General features: G+C 45.2%; 4 protein-coding genes across 5 annotated transcripts; 2 read left to right on the forward strand and 2 right to left on the reverse strand.

The window, feature by feature from the left end:
* Positions 1-5399: 5399 nt before the first annotated feature.
* LOC136476438 (uncharacterized) lies at positions 5400-8746 on the reverse strand. 2 transcript variants are annotated; one of them, XM_066474272.1, is made up of 10 exons: positions 8513-8746; positions 7964-8050; positions 7546-7726; positions 7311-7367; positions 7148-7218; positions 6917-6992; positions 6777-6836; positions 6540-6643; positions 6396-6456; positions 5400-5972 (listed from the first exon to the last, which is right to left on the reverse strand). In XM_066474272.1, the coding sequence occupies exons 1-10, from the start codon at positions 8644-8646 to the stop codon at positions 5577-5579; spliced, it is 1227 nt and encodes a 408-aa protein (XP_066330369.1). In that variant the 5' UTR covers positions 8647-8746; the 3' UTR covers positions 5400-5576. The 2 variants fall into 2 exon arrangements, with proteins under 2 accessions (XP_066330369.1, XP_066330361.1); XM_066474264.1 differs by having other exon boundaries at positions 7964-8128.
* A 223-nt stretch (positions 8747-8969) lies between these two features.
* LOC136476451 (small ribosomal subunit protein eS27) lies at positions 8970-11112 on the forward strand. Its single transcript, XM_066474283.1, has 4 exons — positions 8970-9098; positions 9195-9296; positions 9827-9855; positions 10804-11112. The coding sequence occupies exons 1-4, from the start codon at positions 9096-9098 to the stop codon at positions 10928-10930; spliced, it is 261 nt and encodes an 86-aa protein (XP_066330380.1). The 5' UTR covers positions 8970-9095; the 3' UTR covers positions 10931-11112.
* A 2325-nt stretch (positions 11113-13437) lies between these two features.
* LOC136476456 (small ribosomal subunit protein eS27) lies at positions 13438-15323 on the reverse strand. Its single transcript, XM_066474299.1, has 4 exons — positions 15181-15323; positions 14890-14991; positions 14138-14166; positions 13438-13838 (listed from the first exon to the last, which is right to left on the reverse strand). Exons 1-4 carry the CDS (start codon positions 15181-15183, stop codon positions 13712-13714), a joined length of 261 nt encoding a protein of 86 aa, XP_066330396.1. The 5' UTR covers positions 15184-15323; the 3' UTR covers positions 13438-13711.
* On the forward strand, positions 15191-23746 carry LOC136453421 (uncharacterized). The gene is made up of 6 exons (XM_066453998.1): positions 15191-15203; positions 15609-15696; positions 15968-16132; positions 16363-16410; positions 18042-18098; positions 23377-23746. Exons 1-6 carry the CDS (start codon positions 15191-15193, stop codon positions 23546-23548), a joined length of 543 nt encoding a protein of 180 aa, XP_066310095.1. The 3' UTR covers positions 23549-23746.
* The last annotated feature ends 1254 nt before the right edge of the window (positions 23747-25000 follow it).

Below are 25000 nucleotides of genomic sequence, written 5' to 3' on the forward strand. Positions count from 1 at the left end.
CCTGTGACGTCGCGCTCTCCGTGACTGTTAATTTCACAAACTTTATTTTTTGGATTAACTGTAATTTTAACGTTGGTATTTAATTTTATAGTATTGTTATTTTATTAGTGCGATTTATGTGTTTTTAGTACAAAAGTTTAGTTGTTCCATAGCAACTGCATGTACACACTACCTACTAATATCTTATTCCAGTTGCCACAACAAACATTGCATGTGCGGTGGCCGTTCGTTCCAGCTCGGCGAGACCATCAGACACAGTCACTAGAAGCTTTCGTAAAGGCAAAAAGAATAGAGAATTATGTATTCGGCACTAAAATAAATCGGTTTTCATATTTGGCACTAGAAAATTTGAACTTTCTTATCTAGCATCGAGTTGAATTTTTTTTCATAAATGGCACTACCGTCCATTTAGACCAGTAACGGTGTCAAGTGCCTAATAAAATAACATAAATGCCCTTGATTATAGCAAAAGATGATGAGGACATGACCTCCATACATATGACCATGCTTGGAGAACCATATGGAGACCAAGGAGATCAGCGAGGGTGTCCAAGTCAAGAAGAAGGTCCGAGGCTAATTCGGTTCGAGTCCCCGAGGTAGAGGCCCAAAGCAACTCAAGTTCGAGTCTGTCTCGGGTTTCCAGTACCAGTCTGCCATAAATTAGTCACCCAGGATGCATCTGGACTCCGTTTTCGATGATCCACATATAGATGGAAAGCTAATTGGATAAGGAAGCCAACCCAATTGGTTTCACATCAAAAGACCTTCGGAATCAATGGAAATCATCGAAACAAGTCAGCGTCCAAAATCTGCCAGGTGCTGCGACACCGTCTTTTGGTTCGTTTGACCGTGTATCGTGTTTGGGCCCATTAGGGGCACGTCCAGGGGGATGACGCCCAAGACTCTATAAATAGCAGTTGTCGCTCCCCTTAGGGTTTGGGTTTTGTTTAGTTCTTGATTTCCTCGAGAAATAGACGTTGTTTCGCTGCAACTATCGCCGCCAAAGCCGCTTGCTGTGAACCTAGGCTCTAATTCTTGATCTTGTTCGCCCGTGGTGATTAGTCTTTTCGAATAAAGACTTAAACTCTTTCTCATTATCATAAGCCTTAAATTTATTTGCAATTTCAGATTGCATTCATCTCGTTCTTGCTTGTGTTCTCGATTCGCTTGCAGGAAATCCTTCTCGGCGAGGTCAATCGCGTTCACGTGGTTGATAACCAATGGAGCAGTGGTGTAACGATTGCAGAGGTCCGAATCAATCTTGGTTTGAAGCCTAGATCGTGAACATCGAGTCTCCACCAATCGACGCTATCATACCTTTCGGAAGATCGGGCCTTGTCTACATCAAGTGGTATCAGAGCCCTTGTTGCCCGTTAGGTATAACTTTGTTTTTTCCTTTAGATTGTTACTATTTTTGCATTACCTATAGTCCACAAAAAGCCAAAAAAATATACATCATCACATATTCTCTAGTCCAATAGCCCCGCTGTGCCTTTGCAATTTTTTTTAATTTTAGTTTGCTTTATTGAACTGTCGTCCCTCGCCGCGTCTTAGTGTTCGTTGTGTTCTGATCTTGTTCTTGATCTAGTGTCAAGTCTTGTTTCCTAGTGTGGCTTGCATCAGATTAATCTCCAGTTTTTCTTTGGATCTGAAATAGTCACGGAGTGGGTTGCGTGATTGAGTTTGTTTTGTCTAGCAATTCCTTCTACGGCTTCCTCGGCTAAGTATTTTTCTTCCACGATGGAAATATCTAAAGTCTAATCTCTTATGTGCGGCACTTTTGTGAGATAAAAAAACATAAAACAAAGAAAAAGGCAAAGAGGTGCAAAAACCAAAAGAAGGAAAAAGCCGCACCTAAAAAAAGAGAGAAAAAAAATAAAGAAGTAAAGAAAAAGAAAGTGAAAAAAAAGTTCAGAAGTGCTTGCATCCTTTTGAGTCCTTGTACTGAGTTGTATTGTATTGCTTGCTTGAACTAGGTTCAGGACCAATTTGGGCCAGTGACATAGACTAGCTTGGGACTACTTTTCAATCTTACAATTTCTGAATTAAATTATTGCTATTCCTTGCTACTATATTGTGCCTGTCCAAGCTCCACTTTCTTCTAACCAAGTACAGGTTCGCCTTGCAACTGTTACACTTAAGCTACAACGGTATCACAATCACCGACCGATTACACCGTCTGTTGCTTTGGTAAGAACACTTGTAAGACCGTGGTAAGACGCTTGAGAGTTGAGTGCCTTGTTTTTTTCCTTGTCCATAACCTAAGTAGTTGATAGGGATAATACTTTTGTGTTGTATTTTGCTGTCTTCTAACAATGACAGGTTGTTCGTATCCACCGACTTATGATGGTATAGATGCTAATAAGTACATGGAGTGGGAAATTGCCACCGATAATATATTTGCTACTCGCTTTATGTGTCCAAGGAGGAAGGTAAAAAATGCAGCTAGTGTTTTACGACATTCTGCTTTATCTTGGTGGGAGTCTTTAGATCCTTTTGATAAACCTCAAACTTGAAATGATATGAAATATCTTATGAGAGAAAAATTTGTTAATCCATCTCTTGTAATTAATTCAAATGATGAGGTGCATCAACTAGATCGATCTCTTGTTATTCCTCCTGCTATGCCTAACCTTTTGCAGGACAATGTACAAAATAGCGAGGATGACGTGATAGAAAAGGAGATGCTCACAGCCTCATGTGAAAATTCAGAACCATCAACTATTACGCCTGCTGAACATGAGAGCAAAGGTAATGGCCACGATGCTAAACTCACGGAAGATGAGAGTTCTCTTGATGTGCTAAATTTTTTCACCAATCATGCTATGATAGAGCAAATTTTAGTGGAGCCTTCGCTTGATTTATCTTTGTCATAAGATGATTTGCTTGATGTTTCTTGTGATGAAGATGACTTGCATGATAATATTTATGTTATACCTATGCAATCATTGAAGAATGATCATGATATATGTGTGCTGAAATTGAGCACTTGTGCTGAAAATAGACTTGTTATTCATAATGCTAGTGAAGTTGATAAATTGAAATTTTTGTTTTTTTTAAAATACTTTGGGTTACATTAAATTTGATGTTCCGTGTAATCTTAGTTCTTTAGAGAAGAAACTTTATGCATATGCTGATTTGCCATAGTTCTCTAGACATACATATTATGTTTTTGGTAAATATAACAACCAAGGGCAATATTTGATACAACGAGTTTATATTTATACTAATCCGAATTCTCCTTTTGTTGTACAAATTAATGATCAACTAGAGGACAGTAAAATCAGCACTGTTGTTATGCCATATTTCTCTAGTTTTGCTTTTCGAACACAAGTGGAATCCAAAGAAAGGGAGCATATATTTCTTGTTAGTACTAATCATTTGTAGGATAGTATTGACAAAGATCGTGTGTATTTTAATCGAGCAGACTGCATGTCTGTAGGACAAGACATGCTAAAACTTGAACATGTGGTCATATTCTTTCTCACAACATTGTCCATTCCTATTATTTTGGAAACCTCGTTTGTCCTCATGTTGTGCAGGATCGACTTCAAGCAAAATCGACACCGATGACGGCTTTTCGTCAAGAAAGGAAGGATGATGAGGACATGACCTCCATACATATGACCATGCTTGGAGAACCATATGGAGACCAAGGAGATCAGCGAGGGTGTCCAAGTCGGAATATGACTTTCAGAAGATATCCACCAAACGACGCTATCATACCTTTCGAAAGATCGGGCCTTGTCTACATCAAAAAGTCCATGGTGCTAAATAGGGAAATCATGGCAGCCGAAAGTTACTATAGTACTTGCGGCGCGTGGAGCACGCAGTCGGGGAGCTAGCGACCTGGGCGCACGGTGCGCGGAGCACGCGGTCTTCGCGGAGCTTGCCCGACGTGCTGCTGCTCTCCCGACGGGCTGCTGCTGCTACTGCTCGCCATCGACGGCCGGTGCGGAGCTCGCCCGACGTGTTGCTGCTGCTGCTCGCCATTTGCGACGCACGGAGCTCGTGGCCTGGGCGACGCGCCGAGGACAGCGGTCGGCGCGAAGCAGGCGAACTGGGCGGCGCACGGAGCACGCGGACGGCGTGGAGCGGGCGAGCTGGCGAGCCGCCTGCGGCGGCGGCCACATGGCCATGCGGGCAAGTAGCAGCACAGCCACCGCTCGTCCCACGCCCGGAGCCACATGAGCAGCGTCGCGTCGAGCTCCAGCGCCATCGCGTCATCTCTGGACAGAGAAGCTGCTCGATGATGTCCTCCTCGTCGAGACGCACGCTGCGCAGCCATCGCGGAGCTCGCCCCGTCGCGTCCTCCGTGTCGCGGCCTGGCACTAGCGTCAGCCGGCGAGACCGCCCCGCCGTGCCCCCCGCGCTGCGAGATCTGCCCTGGACGCCTCGAGGAACCTGCGCTGCTTGTCGTCGGGGAGGCAGAGCAGCGACACCTCGCATGCCTCGTGCGCGTCAGGTGACGGCGGCGCCACAGGGCGGAAGTCCATGAGGCTTGCGTACTCGGTGAGAAGGTGCAGCATGTAGTCGTAGACGTCGTGCATGCGGAGGCCCTGCACGAGCCGCTGGCCGCGCCGGCCGACGCGCTCGGCCTCGCCGGGGTTGGCGTTGCCCTAGTCGACGGCGTCCCTGATGGACTCGCACATGCCCATCTCCGTCACCGGACAGTAGTTCACCCGGCACTCCAGGCCCCGACTGAAGAAGTCCTGGTACCGCGGCTCGATCAGCAGCGCCATGGATCTGCACGACAGGATGTACTTGAGGCTGACCGACCATGTGAACCCCTCCGCGTAGATCTTGTACCGCCGCGCCTCCGCGAGCTCCTGGGCAGGAGACGAGCCGCCAGCCACGAGCGAGTACAGAGGGGCATTTTGGTACTTCGGAAAGAAACATGACAGGGTCAACTCAGTCAGCTAACGGATAGATGCATTAAATGGATGGTAGTGCTATTTATAGAAAAAAAAAAATTAACTCGATGTTAAATAAGAAAGTTCAAAATTTTTAGTGTTAAATAAAAAAAACTGATTTGTTTCCGTCAAATATATAATTGCCCCAAAAAGGAAAACAGAAACCCTTGTCCTCACCAGCGTCACGTCGGCGACCGACACGACTCGGGAAAGAGACGACAACGGAGCCGGAATAATCTCCGTGCTCCCCATTGGCTCATTCCGGGGGGCATCAGTCTGCTGAGATCGCGACAAACAGAGGCAATCAGTCACTCGGCGCAGTTTTCAATCAGCCGCAATTTGATTCCTTGCAGGAACGATCTCCTGGGATCACGTAATAATTCGTACAATTATTCCCTTGGTTGTAACGTTCAAACCACGGATCACAACACGTGAGGACAAGGAGACGCAAAGATGCAGCAATTTTACTGGAGTAATTAGCATGAATTACTGTTATAATATGCTTGGACTAAGAAAAATGCTGGCAAATTTATTACTCTTACGGCTGTTGATACTACAGTACTAGTATTCTGTGTTTTTTTTTTCCCTCAAACTAGGAATGGTACAGCAAGTAAACAAGGAACCGTTCTACGGTCATGTGGAAACTTGAAACCGCATGCTGAGCTAGTTCTTGATCTTCTTGTCGTTCCTACCTCTTTTCCTCTGCTCCCTCCTTTCTTCCGAGTAGTGCTTCTTCACCAGCATCTTATGCACTGAAACCTTCAGCGCAGCCAGCACTGAAGCTAACACCTCCTCTTGCTTTGTAACGTCAAGGCTTCCTTGCAGTGCCAAAAGGAGCTTCTCACCGTGTGGTACATCGCCGTCTTCAAGGGTTGCAGGACCGGCATCAGAAGAAGATAATCTATCCTTTTGGAAACAGGGTATGATCCTTAAACGGGTTAATAAATGGGAGGAAGCCTGGTTGGGCATGTTTGCTGCACCCATGACAGTCCATAGGAGCTCTGAGGACAAGCTGGATGCTAAGCTAGTAGGAATATAGCTCTTTTCCATCATAATCACCTGCAATTAGATCATGTGTATCAGCTCATCAGCGGGGGTAGAGTAAATGTTGTTGAACAACTGAGGCATGAAAGACTTACCACGATTGAGCCCCACAAATATTCAAATGTTCATCTCAGTTTTATGATTAGTTATCATATTAAGTAAGACAGGCTACTAGCTAGTAAGACTGACGTATTTGCATACCAGACAAATTGTTATAATGGTATAAACAGCATAAGCTACATGATAGGCTTCTTGGTTAGTAAACCAATTCAATAAAACCAGGTTAAACCTAGCATGGAAAAACTTTCTGGTCCTAGAAAGTACTGGCCATCAGCACTGACCCCAAAAAAATAAATTAATGGTAACACTTGTTTATAAACAAGACCTTAGGTGTGCAAGTTATCTCAGGCCACCAAATTGTCTACGAAATAGGCATACCTTTAGGAAAGATAACTTCTTTCCTACTAGATCACATGCTAAAAGCATTACACCACTGAAACTGCAGAGTGAAAAAGACCATGTTAGAACACAATAAATACTATCACTTTCTTGGAGATATATTGCCCCACAAATCAAGCTTACCTTTGAATAGCTACAGCAACCAATGAGCCATCATTACTCGGACATATATCTGCAATGGCTAGACTGCTATCATCTGTTTCATTTGGTCCTAAGAGTTCTCCCATCTGCAAGTAGTTCTAAGAACTGTAATATATACCAAAATAATTTGGAAAATGTTGAAAACTGAGACAGAAAAATTGTATATTAGTCTTTTAACAAAAGATGCAAAGAGATATCTTCAAGATGCTACATTGCTACCTTATCTCTGACTTGAAATGTATCAAGGAGACATCCATTTACATAGTCCCACAGGCGAACCTTAATAGATGAAACAATGTTAGGAGAAGATTCTAGAGAAAAAGGTACATGTCAATACACTTAAAAGACTATGTACCCACAGTTGAATCACCTCCTCCTGATATAAGAAAGCTCTGGTTTTCAGATATGCTAGTGAAGGTGATGCATGACACAAAGCTGCAAGAAGAGTCACGACCAATTATCAATCATAGAATAAGCTCTGAAACTCCTATGATCAGAACATAACCAATAAACCCAAATTGTTATATATATTAAAAGAACCTAAAAACAGAATAAAAACTACAAACAATGGCATTGTACACCAAACATACTCTGTATGCCCAAGGCAAAAGCTCTGTATTTCATGGGCCCCTTTTAGAGGATTCTTTGGGAATAATGTGACCTACAAAATTAATTGCAACACAACAAGAGAATAATCCAAATTTATGCTCCATTGATACAGCCGCCAATCAGTGCAAAGAACAGAAGACATACTCGTATTTTGAAGTCCCTGTCAGCAGTAGCAATGAACCGTCCATCTGGCGAAAACTTCTGCAATCCCAAGCAAATGATAAAGCATGGTTATGCATGACATGAAAGGAGCAACAAATAAAACTGAACTGTAGCAGACTTTTTGGGTTTGCCAATAGATTACACATTCACTACTAAATAAATGTAGGACGTACAAAACCATAGCACAGGTAATATAGAATTTAGAAATTGTTCATACCATGCTAGTGATGATACTGCAATAGTGACCAAGAATTGACACAGGTTTGTTATCAACTGAAACCGGCTCTGCACTATCTTCCCGCAAAGTGACTAACCAAACAACACCAAATTTATCTGCAAAAGTTACATACAGGTCATCGTTGCTAATAGCAACTGCACTGACCCTCTTCTCTGAAGCTCTGCAATTGAAAACATTGCAACAAATTCTTAATCAAATTACATTCTCAAAAGTGTGAAATTCATGGACAGAACTATATAATGAATATGTCTTTTCAGTTAAATAACGTCAATTGCAAAAACAGAATTATTGCAATGGAACAGAGTCCAAGAATACAGATACTGCAAACTTAAAGCCCATTGTTTTGGTGCCAATTTTGTTATTCGCAATGAGAGCAAATGAGCAGAGTGTGGCTTACATAGTCCGGATGCAACGCCACGAATCAGTCTTCCAAACCTTCACAAGTTTGTCGTCACCAGCGGATGCAAACAAAGCTCCACTCACACTGAAACAAATAGCTCTTATAGCGTCTGAATGAGAACGGCCACCACAATCATCTGACAATGAAACTGGCAGACCAGCTCTGGAGGAACAGAGACAGAGTAAATATTTACTTGCACATTCCACCAAGTGAGATGCAGAGAAAAGGCGCTCCACTTCTCACTGGAACATGTGAATTCAGGATTCAGCAATATAAAGCTAAGCACCCAGGACAGTAACAATTTACACAACCTGACTCACAAGAATTCCAAATTGTTTTCTTAAAGGAAAATTTTCCATTCCTCTCCACACGAAACTAAGTTATAAGAGAATATACAACTAACGATAAGCAGATAGATTCAGTTCACTACAGCCTCCGTCAAAATCTACCAATCGTGTGATCAAACACGGGCACTTTCTGCATAAGATGTCCATGTTTAATTAGGAGGCGGCGATGGAAGGGAAGAGGGTATTCTGATTTCGAAACCTGAGATCGAACGCGCGGAGCTCGGGCCCAATGGCGACGGCGACGGAGTTGCCGTGTGGGTGGGCGGCGACGAGCGCCGGCGAGAACTCCGCGGCGCCGCTCACCTCGGGCTCTTCGACCGCTGTGTCCTCCATTGCAGGCTTGCAGCGGGAGGCGGGAGCAGCGGCCGCAAGATAGGGAGATCGGATTCGAATCGAGCGCGAGACGGAGGCGGGGAGGGATTCAGGGATTAGGGTTTACAGGCAGTTCGCACGTGGGGCCCAGAGAACGGTGTCACGAAGAAGAGCCCGGATAGCTTGCGGGCTTGCAGCCCAAACTGCAAAGGCCTTTGGTTTGTTGGTCTTGGGCCTCCACGAACACTATCTCTGTCGGACGGCCCAATCTCACGGAAGGCCGAGATGAACGCAGCACCTTGATGAACGCCTCAGATTCGCCACCCAACGGCCACACCTATATAAAGTATCCCACCCTCCGCTCTCGTCTTCCTCCCCGCCGCCACCACGCGCTCGCCTTTGCTCTCTCTGTCTCCCTTCCTCCATAGCAGGCGCAGGCCAGGAACGCCCAAGGCGACCGCATCTCCAAGATGGTACGCTCCCTGATCCAATCCGCTTATTCATTTCGGTTTTGTTGGTTGCCCTTCGATCTAATGATATTACGCATGCTTTCTTGGAAATCGGAGCAGGTGCTGCAGAACGACATCGACTTGCTCAACCCGCCGGCAGAGCTTGAGAAGCTAAAGCACAAGAAGAAGCGCCTCGTCCAGTCCCCCAACTCCTTCTTCATGGTATACCTGTTCATGCCCTTTTCTAATTTTGCGTTTCTAATCCCGCGTTTCTAATTCTGCGTGATGGTTCCATCAAAAAAAATTCTGCGTGATGGTGTATTGCGACTCATGCCCTAAAGAGACCCATCGAATGCATCATTTGGATCTAGTTTTGGAAGAAAAAAAACCCAAAACCAAATAGGTTGATTTGGTTAGGAAGAGAGTACCAGAAATTGGATTTAGTATCAATAACTACATAAAAAATTACTTCCAACAAAGAAACAAGACAGCTTAACTGCTCTTGTTTGCCATGTAACATACATGAAGTTGAGCTAGATGCAACAGGATATACATAATTCATCAAATAAGTTAAATAGAGCTAAAATGTGAAAACAGAAATGAAAATGAATTTTAAAGTTATATCTATCAACTTATATTATTGATATTAATTATATTATTAATATTAATATATTAGTCGTGTCTGTTCACGTGCCTGATTGGTGACTGACTCTAATCATGTTTTTTTCGCTTTTCTTCTCCCTTGTGTGCAGGATGTCAAGTGCCAGGGCTGTTTCAGCATGTAAGTGTTCTTGATCCTTGCTCCTTTCTTTTTGTCTTTGGTTACTACAATTACAAATGATATTGACGCTGTGTCATTCCATTTATCCATTGCTGATTGCTGATGTGATCTGCTAATCTTGTGTTGCTGGTCTTCATTAACAGTTTAGCTTGCTCTGTTTACTAGTAAGGTTGCTATTACTACTTAGCTAGTTAAACTGTGAAAATTCTTGGTTCAGTCATTGAAAATCTTGTGGTTCCAGAATCCTTGATTATGTGGAACAACTTGATGTAAGGTTGTATTTATTAACAGGGGTGTGTGAAGCAACGTTTAGGGATGCTAGTGGGACCACTAGCAACCCTAAAAATTAAGCCTATATGCAGGTTCATGGCTAGCCTGGTTGCATCCCTAATGCCAGTATTCATGCGAAGAAAAAAATTATGAATGATACTGAAACTGATCTTTGTGCAAACTACCTATTTTTGTTAGTTTCTAGCTTGATTGATACAAATCTCTGAGCGCCTCATTTGTCATTTGTTACAATAATTGCAATTGATAGTGATATCTCTTGATTTATTCCTGAGTAGGACTTACATGAGTTGTGATGGCTGGGTGTTTGATTTGTTTGATCTTTCAAATGGTGCACAAACTGCATTTTGGCCAAAGTTATTTCACTCAGCTGATGTTCCATAGAGTTGAGAGATCACACACCTAGCAGTACTAAGGATGTATCATTAGCATTCTAATAAGACTTTAACATGCTCTATTTGCCTGGGGTTCTACTTGACAGTAAACAAGTTGGGTCGCAACTACTATAATACGTCTGACCACAAAGCTTTACTGCAATTTTCTTTGATCTTTAAAATGTTATCCTTGGTGAAGGTTATTACGGTTGTATAGCTTTTGGGATATCATCATGCTGAACAAATCAAATGGTTGCTGTATCTTACTAAGTTTTTGTGATTGCAGAACCACTGTGTTCAGCCACTCCCAGACTGTGGTTGTGTGCCCAGGCTGCCAAACTGTTCTCTGCCAACCTACTGGTGGGAAGGCCAGGCTCACCGAGGGGTGCTCCTTCCGTCGCAAGGGCGATTAGATCCTGCTCCCTTAAGTCTTAATGGGAGAAGAGAGAAATTTGCTGTTTTACTACCTTCCCAGGATATGTACTCGAGGATTTTGTTAATTATTATGGTTGTTTAGTATGCCCTGGCAATGCTTTTGTACACGTGCACTTTGCTTGATCTTAGTGACATCTAAGGTGCTGTTTGGTTTTGGTAAGGGATTGGCAACGGTAGTGAAAACAGTTGCTGGCGTTATTTGTTGGGGTTTAACTGAAAGTGTCATTTGTCTAGTTGCCTTGGGTATAACAGCTGACTAAGCTGGTACCCAAATGACGGGAGTACGGTCTCTAGCTGAAGGCAACGTTGACTCAGCGTCAGATTGATCTGTAGCAGTTCACGGTCATTTCTATAGTCGATAGAAAAGACCTTGCATTTTTATCAGGAGGTTTGAGTGGTTGCTCAATTTCCTTTAGTTTTTTTTTTTTACCAAAACAGCAGTCGAATTGAAATTTCCAACACTATTCTTATACTTTATTTATTCCTGTGAACCAAAAGCCTTCAAGACGTTAAGATGTGCTATGTTTCTGTGAACCAAAGGCCTTAAGACGTTAAGATGATGTAATTTCATTCAGTATTATATTGATGAATATTCGCCTCGTTTACTTAATTTCATTCAGTATTATATTGATGAATATTCGCCTCGTTTACTTGGCTTATAAGTCATATTTTTTCAGTCAACAAACAATATTTTTCTTTTATAATAAATCAGCCAACAGTACTTTCAGTCATGGTTTATCAGTACATGACCGAAAATTAGGGTCCAAAGTCCAGACACGAAGTTCCGATCAGGGGACCGTAATTTCCGGTGACTGGTGACTGATCTACTGTGAAGTTAAATTTTTATTCAGCCCCCTCGGCCCTCCCTCTCTCCACCTTTGATCCTTTCACACTCGATTCCAACCTTCCTAGCAGAGTAGCAGTGCAATAGAATGGCATCTAAAGCTACCGGATTTGCCAAAAAAGCAATCTAGATTTTTTAGGTTTTCCTAATATTCAAAAGGCAATCTAGAATTTTTGTCAGGTTTTCCCAATATACAATAAGACGGTGAATGAAATTGCCACATCTTAAATCTGTAGTCAAGCATAAACCATCTATCCGGATCTCGTTTGGCACAACTCTAAATTGCTACGGCTGCTTGCTATAGTTGGCGACAAAGCCAAAAAATAATGGCTTCATCGACATTAGTTCATTTTAAGAGGAAAGATAAAAACGGCTCATCGCTACAATACACGGAAGAGCCGAAGCTACTCGAACTCTACCAAACGGGACTGACGATGCTGCTCTAAGGTTGAAATCCGGAGTGAAATGCGAGCAGACGAAATTGTAGATCGATCTTGCCATGTCGAGGTAGACACAACAGGTGCTTGTTACTAGGAGTTGTTAAATGGAAACCATTACCAAGGTACTTTGTCGGGAGTTAGGTTCTCCATCCTCGTCCCTGAGTAAACTTCTCACGAAACCATCGATAGACCAATAGATTAATAAGGCCATCAACTCATCATAATAAAAAATATTAACTAATCAAGAGTGTGTGTGCTTCATGGGGCGAGTACGTGGGGATGGGGACGAGAAATGTTGGGTATAAATGAAAATAATAGATTGGTATGAAGATGTAATTCGTAAAATAATATACGGCCATATTAGGTGCCATAAGAGTGTGCGTGCTTCATGGGGCGAGTACGTGGGGATGGGAACGAGAAATGATTCCCCATCCCTAGGAAAACCGACGAGGACTATTTTCTTCCCATGGGGATTAAGAGCATCTCTACATATATCGAAGGCAAGGGAAGAAGACAAGATCATGAGATCCACCTCTGAGGATGGTGAACTCGTAGACAAGTGAAACCCTAGCCGCCATTGGGAAAGAATTAACCAAGAAGACGCGAAGGAGACCGCGGGGGTAGGGGCGGTGACCCTATCGATGTCGAGGGATGCGTGAAAGGTGCACAACCAATTTGAGATAGTGAGACGTATTCCCTATCTTTAGAAAAACCGACGAGGACTATTTTCTTCCCGTGGGGATTAAGAGCATCTCTACATATATCGAAGACAGGGGAAGAAGACAAGATCATGAGATCCACCTCTAAGGATGGTGAACTCGTAGACAAGTGAAACCCTAGGCGCCATTAGGAAAGAATTAACCAAGAAGACGGGAGAGAGTGGGGGAACCAAGAAGACGAGGGAGAGAGTGGGGGTAGGGGCGGTGACCCTATCGATGTCGAAGGATTTTTTTTTCCACAAAATCTCTATTCTGAATAAGGAAATAAAAAAACTTTTTTGGAATTGCTCTAAATCAGGCCCGCCCCATCCCCTAACCCAGGGATCCTCGAGGATTAGGACCGGTTGCCATCTCTACCCAAATGTAACCAAACAAATGACACTTTTAAAACACAACAAATAACAGCCCTGTTTGCTTGGGCTTGTTTGGCTTAAAAGCCATACTTTTTCAGCCAACAAATAGTATTTTTCTCTCACACCAAATCAGCCAACAGTACTTTCAGCTATGACTTATCAGCCAAACAAGCCCAAACGAACAGGGCGAACGCTAGCAACTGAATTTCATTACCACTGACACTCCCTTCGCTAAACCAACGGGCACCTTAGTAGATGCCACTAAGCTCACACAAAGTGATCTTTTACATAAGCATCACCAGGGCATGCTAAACAGTCATAATAACAAAATCCTCATCGAGTACATATCATGGAAAGGTTGCAAAACAGCAAAATTCTCTCTTCTCTTAAGCACCAGCAGGACCTAGTCACCCTTGCGGCGGAAGGAACACCCCTCGGTGAGCCTAGCCTTCCCACCAGTAGGTTGGCAGAGAACAGTTTGGCAGCCAGGGCACACAACCACAGTCTGGGAGTGGCTGAACACAGTGGTTCTGCAATCACAAATATTGAATAAGATTACAGCAAACATTTCAATTTGGTCAGCATGCTGAAATCCCAAAAGCTATAGAACCATAGAGATAATTGCTGTCAAGCTTAGTGGTCACATGTAAATTAGAACTCAGTGGAATCAATCATGCACCATAGTACCATACACAATACAATCAAAACAGCTACACTTGCAAAATTGCAGCAATAAAGCAAATAAATGGGCAACCTGCTGGAATGATACGGCGTATTGCAATTGTGGTAACCGAAGACAAAAAAAAAGGCAAGGCTCAAGAACACTTACATGCTGAAACAGCCCTGGCACTTGACATCCTGCACACAAGGGAGAAAAAAAACATGATTAGAATCGGTTCCAATCAGATGGCACAAGAGCAGACACGTCTCCTATATATCAGAGATGATTTCCACTAGGGGCCAGGACCATCCTTTTGTGAGTGCAAGTTGTACGCTTGCACAGGGCCCCATTAATTCTATCAACTAGTTTTAATCTACTTTATAAAATTGTGTACATACTGCTGAGAATCATTGTATATTAGGCAGACATATCCAATAAAAAGTTTCATGATAAGATTAAGATAAAGTTAGGATAGTATAATTTGTGTAATTTTGCACTAATTACCATGTAGCCATGTCAATTTTTGATGAATTGAAGAAGTATTAAGAACATATTAGTAAACCATAACCAATTAATACAATAGATAACTTTAAATTCATTTTCATTTCATAACATTAAAATTCATTTTCATTTCTGTAGCATCTAACTTAACTTCATGTACAAGTATAATTGTTACACCCACATCGAGCAGTTAAGTTTTATTGTTACTTTGTTGGAAGTAATTTTTTTTTCTGTAGTAGTCACTAAATCGAACTTATGGTACCCTCTTCCAAATTAAATCAATCAGTTAGGTTCTTCTTTTTTTCTTTTGGCAAAACTTGGGTCACTTTAGGGTATAAATTTATTTTCTCGGCATAGGGCCATGATTTGCAGCACCCTATCACGCAGAATGAGAAAAGGTCATAAATGAACAGGTATACCATGAAGAAAGAGTTGGGAGACTGGACGAGGCGCTTCTTCTTGTGCTTCAACTTCTCAAGCTCTGCCGGCGGATTGAGCAGGTCGATGTCGTTCTGCAGCACCTGCTCCGATTTCCAAGAATCCGATTTCCAAGAATGCACCAAGAACAGCATTAGATCGAAGGGCAATCAACGAAACCGAAATGAAAAAGAAATACAAACACGCGTCCGGATGAGGAAGCGAGAAATACAACCGCGCGGCCGGATCAGGAAGCGAGAAATACAAACACGCAGCTCGATCAGGAAGCGTACCATCTTGGAGATGCGGTCGCCTGGTGCGTTCCTGCTATGGAGGAAGGGAGACAGAGGATGCAAAGGCGAGCGCGTGGTGGCGGCGGGGAGAGAGGCGAGAGAGGAGGGTGGATACTTTATAGGTGTGGGGTGGTGAATCTGAGGCGTTCATCGAGGTGCTCCGTTCATCTCGACCTTCCGTGGGATTGTGCGGTTCGACAGTTCTAGTAGGATCTCGGCCTTCCGTTCATCGTGGAGGCCCAAGAGGCCAAGACCAACAAACCAAGTAGGCCTTTCAGCGTGATCGCTGGGCTGGCTGGCTGGGGCTGGACTGGCACTGTTCATCAGAACCAGCCAGCACGTTTCCCCTTCGGCTGCAAGCCTGCAACTCCTTCGTGAGTCATGACACTGGTCTCTGGGCCCCACGAGCGAACTGGCCGTGGCCCTAGTCGCTGAATGGTTGAATCCCTCCCCGCCTCCTCCGTTGCGGCTGCCGCTGCCGCTGCAATGGAGGACACGGCGGCTGAAGAGCCCGAGGTGAGCGGCGCGGCGGAGTTTGAATCTATCTGCTTATTGTTAGTTGTATTCTCTTATAACTTAGTTTCGTGCGGAGAGGAATGGAATTTTTTTCTTTAAGAAAACAATGGAAGTCGTGAGTCAGGTTGTGTAAATTGTTACTGATGAAATTATCAGGTCCTGGGTGCTTATTAGTTTTATATCGTTGAATCCTGAATTCACATGTTCCAGTGAGAAGTGGAGCACCTTTTCTTTGCATTTCAGTTGATGGAATTTTACTCTGTTCCTCCAGGGCTGGTCATTCGGTTTCATTGTCAGATGATTGTGGTCACCGTTCTCATTCAGATACTATAAGAGGTATTTGCTTCAGTGTGAGTGGAGCTTTGTTTGCATCCGCTGGTGATGACAGACTTGTGAAGGTTTGGAAGACTGATTTGTGGCGTTGCATCCAGACTATGTAAGCCGCACTCTGCTCTTCTGTTCTCATTGCGAACAACAAAATTGGCACCAAAACAATGGGCTTTAAGTTTGCAGTATCTGTATTCTTGGACTCTGTTCCATTGCAATAATTCCATTGCAAACATTATTTAACTGAAAAGCATATTCATTACATAGTTCTGTCCATGAATTTCGCACTTTTTAGAATGGAATTTGAATAAGAATTTGTTGCAATGTTTTCAATTACAGAACTTCCGAGAAGAGGGTCAGTGCAGTTGCTATCAGCAAAAATGACCTGTAAGTAACTTTTGCAGATAAAATTTGGTGTTGTTTGGTTAGTCACTTTGCGGGAAGATAGTGCAGAGCAGGTTTCAGTTGATAACAAACCTGTGTCAATTCTTGGTCACTTTTCCACCACGGCAAAAATGCCGAATTTCATTACTAACCAGCAACGAAATTACAGAGTTTGAAACTGAAAACGCAACCAGAACACACCACAAAAAGCCAACTTGGCATGAACACAGAGGGTTCATCCAAATGGCGCAACCATAAGTACTACCCAGAAACGCGTTACTCTGCTACACTAAGCGTTCAATCGCCAGAAGAAGCGTCGAACTCCTGCGCAACCTTTCACAGATTATTACATGCCCAGATTGCATTTAAACAGCTCACAGGCTGAATGCAAAAAACCAGAAGTAACATCCCAACGTTATGACCAGCTTGCTCCTTTTTCATACGATGGTCATCCTGTTGTCTCCTCCATGCCTTTGTTCTTTCTGATGGAAGTGCAGTGCCACCTTCTCGAGAACTTCTGCACCTTGCTCCAGCTGTGCCGAGATAGCATCCTTTTGAAGACCTGTCCAATATGTTAATGTAGAGCCAATCAGACATATGATTTCGGTGGGCGACTTAATTCGCTTCCCTTCAAAGCACACATTATTACGTGTCTTCCAAACTGTCCAGCAGATAGCAGCAAGGCCAACAAAATGAACCTGCCTGCCTCTTGGCAGACTCCAGTTAATCCAAATCCAAAATTGAGAGAGAGAGATTGGCCTCACTTTTACCCCAAAAATCTATGCCAAAATGCTCGAAACATATTTGATTACAGGACACTCAAAGAATAGGTGTTTAACAGATTCTTCCTCTTGGCAAAAGGCACAAGCAGGACTCCCCTTCCATTTCCTTTTAAGCAGGTTATCTTTGGTCAGAATAGCATTCTGTAGAGTTAACCACATGAAAATCTTGACTTTAAGCGGGATTTTAGCTTTCCAAAGTTGTTTACTGTCAACATCTTCACTGATCCTGAACATATGCTTGTAAACCGATCTTACAGAGAACAAGCCAGACTTTTCAAGCTTCCAAATCACTCCATCAGGTTTGTCATTCGTTTTATATCTGAATAACATATTACAGAGATCTCTGAGCTGATTCTGTAAATCCTCAGAAAGCCATCTCCTGAAACACAATCTCCATTTTTTATTGCACATGGTGTGTACTGAACAGACCTGATCAAAGCATATGTTATAAAGATTAGGAAACCTATCCTTCAGGGATAGAGGTCCACACCACACATCATGCCAAAAGTCAATGTTCTTAACATTACCCAACCTCAAGATTCTCCCTTTTAAGTAAATGTGTTTCACTTTAACAAATCATTCCACACAGGGGAATTGGACGGTTTGTGTTCAATCAGATAGACCCATTTGTTCTTCATCAATTCTTGGTCACTATTGCAGTATCATCACTAGCATGGTCTGAACAAGTTCTAAATTCTATATTACCTGTGCTATGGATTTGTACGTCCTACATTTATTTTAGTAGTGAATGTGTCTATTGGCAAACCCACAAAGTCTGCTACACTTCAGTTTTATTTGTTGCTCCTTTCATGTCATGTATATCCATGCTTTATCATTTGCTTGGGATTGCAGAAGTTTTCATCAGATGGGCGGTTCATTGCTACTGCTGACAGGGACTTCAAAATACGAGTATGTTTTCTGTTCTTTGCACTGATTGGCAGCTGCATCAATGGAGCACAAATTTGGACTTATTCTCTTATTGTGTTGCAGTTAATTTTGTAGGTCAAACCATTTAATCTCACTTGAGACAACTTTCTTGCGTGATAGTGCTGAAATTTGTAGGAACTGAACAATTAGTAACTAAAACTAACAATAAATTACAGTACAGTACAATCTCTGGCAGTGATGGCCGGCGCAGTGGGTGATCTGGCGATGGGGTGTGCTGCGTGCGTCTATCGACATACGGTTTGCTGTGGCCCATCAAAGAAGGTATCTCTGGCAGTAATGACCTCCAGCTTGTTATGCCGACTGGAGGGACCCCACGACCAACTTTCCCTCCTCTCCGGCCTTCTTCCGGTGAACGGCGGGAATGGTGCCTCCGTTGGGTTCCTGATGTAGAACCACTCGTCATGCCACCCCCGATTGGAGTCGCAGGGAGAGTACGTGGGGTAGGAGGTCGACGGCTCTGGCTTCTTCTGCAAGGCGAAACCCCCAACCGGGGCGGTTCTGGGCGGCTTCCCCTCAGACAAGGCTCGCCCGGTGAAGATCCGCCGGAAGAGGTCCATGTGCGGCTCCATCCCGAGGAAGGCCTCGCAGACGGTGACGAAACCGGCGATGTGCAACACCCCAGTCGGATTGAGGTGCTGCAGCTCCAGGCCCCACTCGTTGAGGAGCCCGCGCAAGAACCAGTGCACAGGATATCCAAGCCCGCGCTCGTGGAAGGCGAGGAAAGAGACAACCTCGTCGGCCCGTGGTCGCGGAACAGCTTCCCCTGGCGCAGGAGCCCTCCAATGCGCCACCTCCTTCGGCGGGAGCAACCCCTTCTCGACGAAGACGGCCAGCACCTCCTCGTCCACGTTGGATGGCCTCCAGTTCGACATCGCGCCTCGGATTCACGAACGAATCTGTGAGTTCTCCTTTCCCTCGCTTTACCCTCTCTCCTAGAAACCGCCGCGGCGCACGAACGGGCTTGGCGAAAAGGAAGGAGGAGAGGCGGCAGTTGGAGAAAGATGAAGAAATGGGAAGAAAACCCTCTCTCTTCCCCCTATTTAATGCGAATAGGCATGCTGTGGGACGCGTCCTAACTGATGGGACGCGCCCTGCCCAATGAAACGTCGCCTGGTTAAAACGGGACGTGGCCTGGGTAGGGCCCACCACTATCACAACCCGGACGCAGGAAACAAGGCGCAACCGCACACAAACGACCCTCCGCCTTCCCAGGCAGGGTTTGGAAGGGCCCACCAACAGGATCTCCGTCAAGGATAGACCAACGGGCTACCTAAGTCGATCGGACGGCTCAGGCGACTGCCGGGAGACAGGTAATGAGCAGTGGGATGCCCCATGCGGGCTATGCCGACTCCGTCACGAATGACGGACACGGATCCCATTTGGACATATCCGATAAGAGCTCCTTAAACCTGTCACTCAAGCCATCAAGGTAACTTTACCAAACCTTCTTACTTTATTCTCTAATGCATGATCATTCATTCATCCTTTCTCATACACGCATTCACGCATTCATCCATACAATCATTCATTCATCCCAAACATCAAAAGCATTGCATATGCAATTGATATATCATAACGCTTCGTGTTGCGTCACGAAGCGGTAGTCGCCTCATTCGACATGAGCGACGATCGGCCGGGGTTCGAAGGCCGGCCCACGAAGGGCTCGAGGCCGCCTCGCGTCAAACAGAGCCAGGGGAGAAAACGCAGATGAGCCCCAGCGACCCTCGCCCGATCTGCTCAGAAGCAGACAGGGTCATTTCGACCTTCTCGTTCGATCCTAACCTCGAGCCATGCCCACAGAATCTCCATCGAGAGGAGGCTCGCAGGCCACCTGAGTCGGTCTCCGGAACGGCTCAGGCATCTGCCGGGAGACGGGTTGAGGAGTAGTGGAATGCCACATGAGGGCTATGCCGACCTCGTTACGAACGACAGATCCGGATTTCACTCGGACACACCCGTTAGAGAGCTCACCAAACGCGTCACTCGAGCCATCGAGGCAAGCGACGTTAGCTCAGCCCCTTCGGTTGCGGAAACCGCGGATGGGGTAACGCACGAAACTAGACCAACCCCTTGGCCACGCCCAGCACTTGGGCCCGCGCTCCGTCGCGCCCGACCCCTAGGCCGCGTCCAATGTTTGGGTTGGCGCCCGACGCCTGGGTCCACGCTCCCGAAAACGATGGCTCAGAACCTAGAAAGGGGAGACGTGCGAAAACAGGAGACGTTTTTTCCTACTAATCTCACTATCATCCCCTCGATCTTTAGTGACACCTGACCCCAGCAACGGCAGGGGGTCGGATCTCACTCGGGGGTTACACCCACTCGGTGCGCTCGCGCGCACCCATTGGCAAGTCGAAAGATCTCCTAGGCGATTCTATCCGAATCGCCCGGGGGCTCGGGTGCTACACCCACCGGGTGCGCTCACGCGCACCCGCTGGCAAGTCAAAAAATCCCCCAGGCGATTTCTAGGACCACCAAGGCCACACCTCTTGCTCGGCTCCGCTTCGGCTGACCCCCGAGGGTAGGCTTCGCCTCGGCCGACGTCTGAGGGCGGGCTCCGCCTCGCCCGACGTCTAAGGGCTGGCTCCGCTTCGCCCGATCCCTCGGACATGGTTCCTAACGGAAGCTCACGCCGCCGCCAACCACTACGGGCCAAAAAGTACAACCCCAGGTCAAACTCCTGGCATAGTGCAGGGAGCGGTCACGTCTCAGCACGACCCGTCTCCGTGACATGTCATTCCAGGGGACTCGCATTGACCCACAGTGACGGACGCATGGTCACTATGCTGCCTACTCCCTGTACGGCCGCTGATCAGCATGCTGGTTCGTCGGTCCGACGCCTGGGTCCGCGCTACGTCGCGCCCAACGGCGACTCATGATCTTACACCCATCCGTTGCTCACGTACAACGAGTATAAAAAGTCCCTTCACGACTTCGCAGAAATCTCAAAAGGGCTCGGGGGCTCCTGTCGAGTTCATAAACCCAGGGTCCCCGATGGGCTCGCTTCCCAGCAAAAGCTCGGCCCAGCAGATGACATTACAACAACGCGCGACTGCTGGGCCGGCCCAGTTACCTAACAACAGGCCGGAAAAGCGATCCATTCTCCGACCGAAAGGCCTGGCCAAGGAGGGGACGACGCTCGCTTCCGACTTCGACCCTCTTTTCCGACCGGGAATACGCCAAACCTCTGCTTACAGCTCTTCTCCGACCGACGCGGTCGGAACCGACTGGGAACGACCGACCGGGGACGCCCGCTAGGTGAGGACCCAAGAATCAGGCAGAACAGATAAGGCAAGGCGTTCAAGTCAACCACAATACCGAGGACCGTACCCTGCATACCTGCAGGACAATACCTTCCAGGCATGTCAGAACTCAAATAGTGTTGTGGACGCCGACATTTGCCTTACAGTGTTGTGGGTGCCGTCATCTACCATACGAGGCGAACACGGTAAAGCCTGCCACATGCGTCTGACATAAACAGTATTGTGGGCGCCAACGACCGTCTTGTACCCGACAGCGTGGGCAACAAGATTGAGTAGCATACGTGCACACACACTTGTAAGGCCATCCCCTTCACCTATAAAAGGGGATGCGCTCTCTCCCAGCAGGGGAGGGTGATTCCGACTCTCTCTCTCTCTCTGCTTAGCTTAGACATTCTGAGCACTAGAACAGCTCTACAGCTCCAGAACTCTAAAGCTACACAGAGCATACGTTTCAAATATTTAGCGCACGTTGGAGCTCCCGTCACTCTTGGCCCTTCGGTTCAGAGCCCGACCGGACCTTTAACACCTCCCTTTCTATTCCCACTCGTTTGTAACCCCACAACAAACTTCGAGCACCTAGGCTCAGAAATAAAGTCACCGACCAACTGGAACTGGACGTAGGGCACGTTGCCTGAACCAGTATATACTTTGTGTCATTGAGTTGTAGGCCACATCCGATCACAACGCACGGTAAAACTATAAATATTTACTTGTTGGTCACTTTTCGCACCGACAGTATCTGTCGCGGCATCTTGGCTAGTCGCATGAGAAAAACGAAGAAGAGTAAAGTCATCGCTGCGTACAAAGAGAATTGCAATCGTCCTTGTGCGGGCGGGCGGCGCCTTGGCCTAAATGCCAGTGAATGGTGAGACAGCATCAGCATCATGAACGCTAGCAGACAAGTGGTTTGCTTCTGCCACCCGTTTACTTTTTTGTCAAAACCAATGTTTTCAAGTCGTCCGATTAATCGCGATTAGTCGGTCTGGTCGGTACCATGACCTCGATTAGAGACTTCGACTCGATTAGCTCAACTAGAAACCTGGTCGCCTGACTAGTCGACGACTAATCACGATTAGTCGTCCGACCAGGGGGCTGCACGACCAGGCTGGGCACTGCCTTCTTTGGGCTTGCCTGACTGGGCTTCCAGGTGAGTAGTTGGGCTGCCAATTTGGCCCACTAGGATCTGTAATATATATACAGGAGGCTAAGTCTATAGGGTTCCCATCTCTCATTCTCTCCGGTGCGTGACAGCTGTTGTTGCTCTGCTCTCTCTCTCTTCTCCTCTCCTGTGCGTGACGGCTGCTGCTGCTCTGGTCTTTCTCTCTTCTTTGCTCCTGTGCGTGACGGCTGCTGCTGCTCTGCTCTTTCTCTCTTCTCTGCTTCTCTTCCCCAGCCAGCACGCCTCTTGGTGAAGCTCGTCCCTGGCTTTGCGCCTTTGCTCCCCCCTAGCTCACGAAGATGAGCTCTTCCTCCAATGATGGTAGGTGTGCCTACTGCCCAGACCAGACTCGACTAGTCGTTCTGGTCGACGACTAATCGTGACTAATCGTCGGGTCGGTCCCATGGCGACCAGAGTTGACTAGACGACTTGAAAACATTGGTCAAAACCTAAGCTGCTATACATATATAGTAATACATACATGTATATATACATAGCGCATACTGGTGGGCCCCTTAGCATTTAGGGCCCAGGGCGCCTGCACCGCTCGCCCTGCCCCAGGGCCAGGCCTGTGGGGCTTTCGCGTGATGCCACCTCACGGTATCTATTTGTTTTGTGTGGTATCTTAAACAGATTCAAGCGCTGTCAGATCAATTTTACTACACTTCTATCACAGATTTGTTTGGCAACAAGTGCTGAAGCTGATTAGTATTTTCGAAAAGACTAGTTTTGTTTCAGCCATATATGAACTTCTATATGCACATGCATTTCAATGAAGCCACAGTCAACAACTAAGATTAAACTATTGATGATGTCACAGTTGCTGCTCATGTAATTGGTTGATCCTTCTGTCCAACGTCCCTGTTGTTTCAAGTATCTTTTACAATTTGGTTTCTTCTGCTAGCATGCTGTCTCTGTTATGTGTTTGCAAGCTGATTGGCCGGACATTGTCAGAATTGCACTGCATGGCTGGTGCCTATTATGAGAACTAGGAGTATATTAGAATTTCTTTCATCGGACAACAAACTTTTCAAAGGAGTCCATCTGTCTTGTTTATTTTTCTGGGACTGGGATCGTAGTGTGCTACTGGTCCCTTTTGATTGTATATATATATATGATATGAAACTCAAGTTTTGCAGTACGGTGTAAAGATTTTCATTTTGACATCATTCAGAGATACATGTTACATTGAGATTCTTCCTGTTGTTGAGAAATCCAGAAGAGTTAGTGCTTATTTTCTAAATTGATTGTTATCAAGTTTGTATACTAGATTCAACAGATATTGTACGGACTTCACAGTGAAACTTAGCTGGCTGCCCTCACATCAAAATTGAGTATTGTATGCCTTAGTAAAGCTTTTTTTCTTGGACATATTTCTGCATGGTTGTTTTTGTTGATGGGCAGAAGTGAGCATGCTTTGGCTATCTAAAGTCTTTCTGTTGCAGTTTTATTATTGAGTTTTAGGACTGAGGTGCGCTACCAAGTCCGTATATCTAGAACGGGGTATTAGATAGCACCATTTAGTATTGTTGCCCAGACATACACAAAATGGGTCTCAGATTTGGGGTAAGCCCAGAGGGCAGCTTGGCCGCTAGGCCGCTTGGATTGAAACAGAAATTGCAAGACTTGGAATACAAGATGGTTTGCCACTGCTTATATAGCAAAGAGGCTTTTCCTACTCTTACCTAATCTAGCATATTCTGCTGCATAAAGCAGATATCAAACTTGGGTGCTAAGCCACCCGAAAACACTTAGACAGTGAATAGTAAAAACAGGAAAGTAAGATACAAGCAGCTAGGCTTAACTATCAAGTATTTTTGTTATCATGTTTGTTGAGTGTTTGATTTCGTTATTATCTGTTGCCGAAGAGTTGCCGGTTTTGAGAACAAAAAGAAAAGCCGCCTTCTAGCTAGCCTTCCCAGGAGGTCAGGACCAGGAAGAAGATTAGAGCAGCTAACAGACAGTGGCCTTTCTGTTGGGCTATGTGACTGACTAGCATGTAATGGAAGACTTGAATTTTTAATCTACGTTGAACCTTTAGTTTAAATTTCTATATATGGAAAATTGCATTTGCGTTTCGACATGGTTAATTATCTCATGTGTTGCCATGAGTTTCTTTTTTTTTTAAATAACTAGCGATGTATTAATAAAATCAAGAACAGTTTACATGAAGGAGATCAAAATGCTCCCAGGTTGCAGCTAGCATGGAAGATCTAACTGGACAGTGATTGCCATGCAAAGGGTGAGAGCATGGGAAGCTGAGTCTAGATGAAGATAACCTCGCCTGGGTGGCAAGACCGTGTCCTGCGTATTTTGAGTACGAAATCCACACTTTAGAGAATTTATTTTGATAAGATTTGTTGCAATGTTTTCAGTTGCAAAACTTCGGAGAAGAGGGTCACGATGACCTGAATGTAACTTTTGCAGATAAAATTCGGTGTTAT

Source organism: Miscanthus floridulus, chromosome 1 (genome assembly GCF_019320115.1).
Source record: "Miscanthus floridulus cultivar M001 chromosome 1, ASM1932011v1, whole genome shotgun sequence".
Taxonomy (NCBI): Eukaryota; Viridiplantae; Streptophyta; class Magnoliopsida; order Poales; family Poaceae; genus Miscanthus; species Miscanthus floridulus.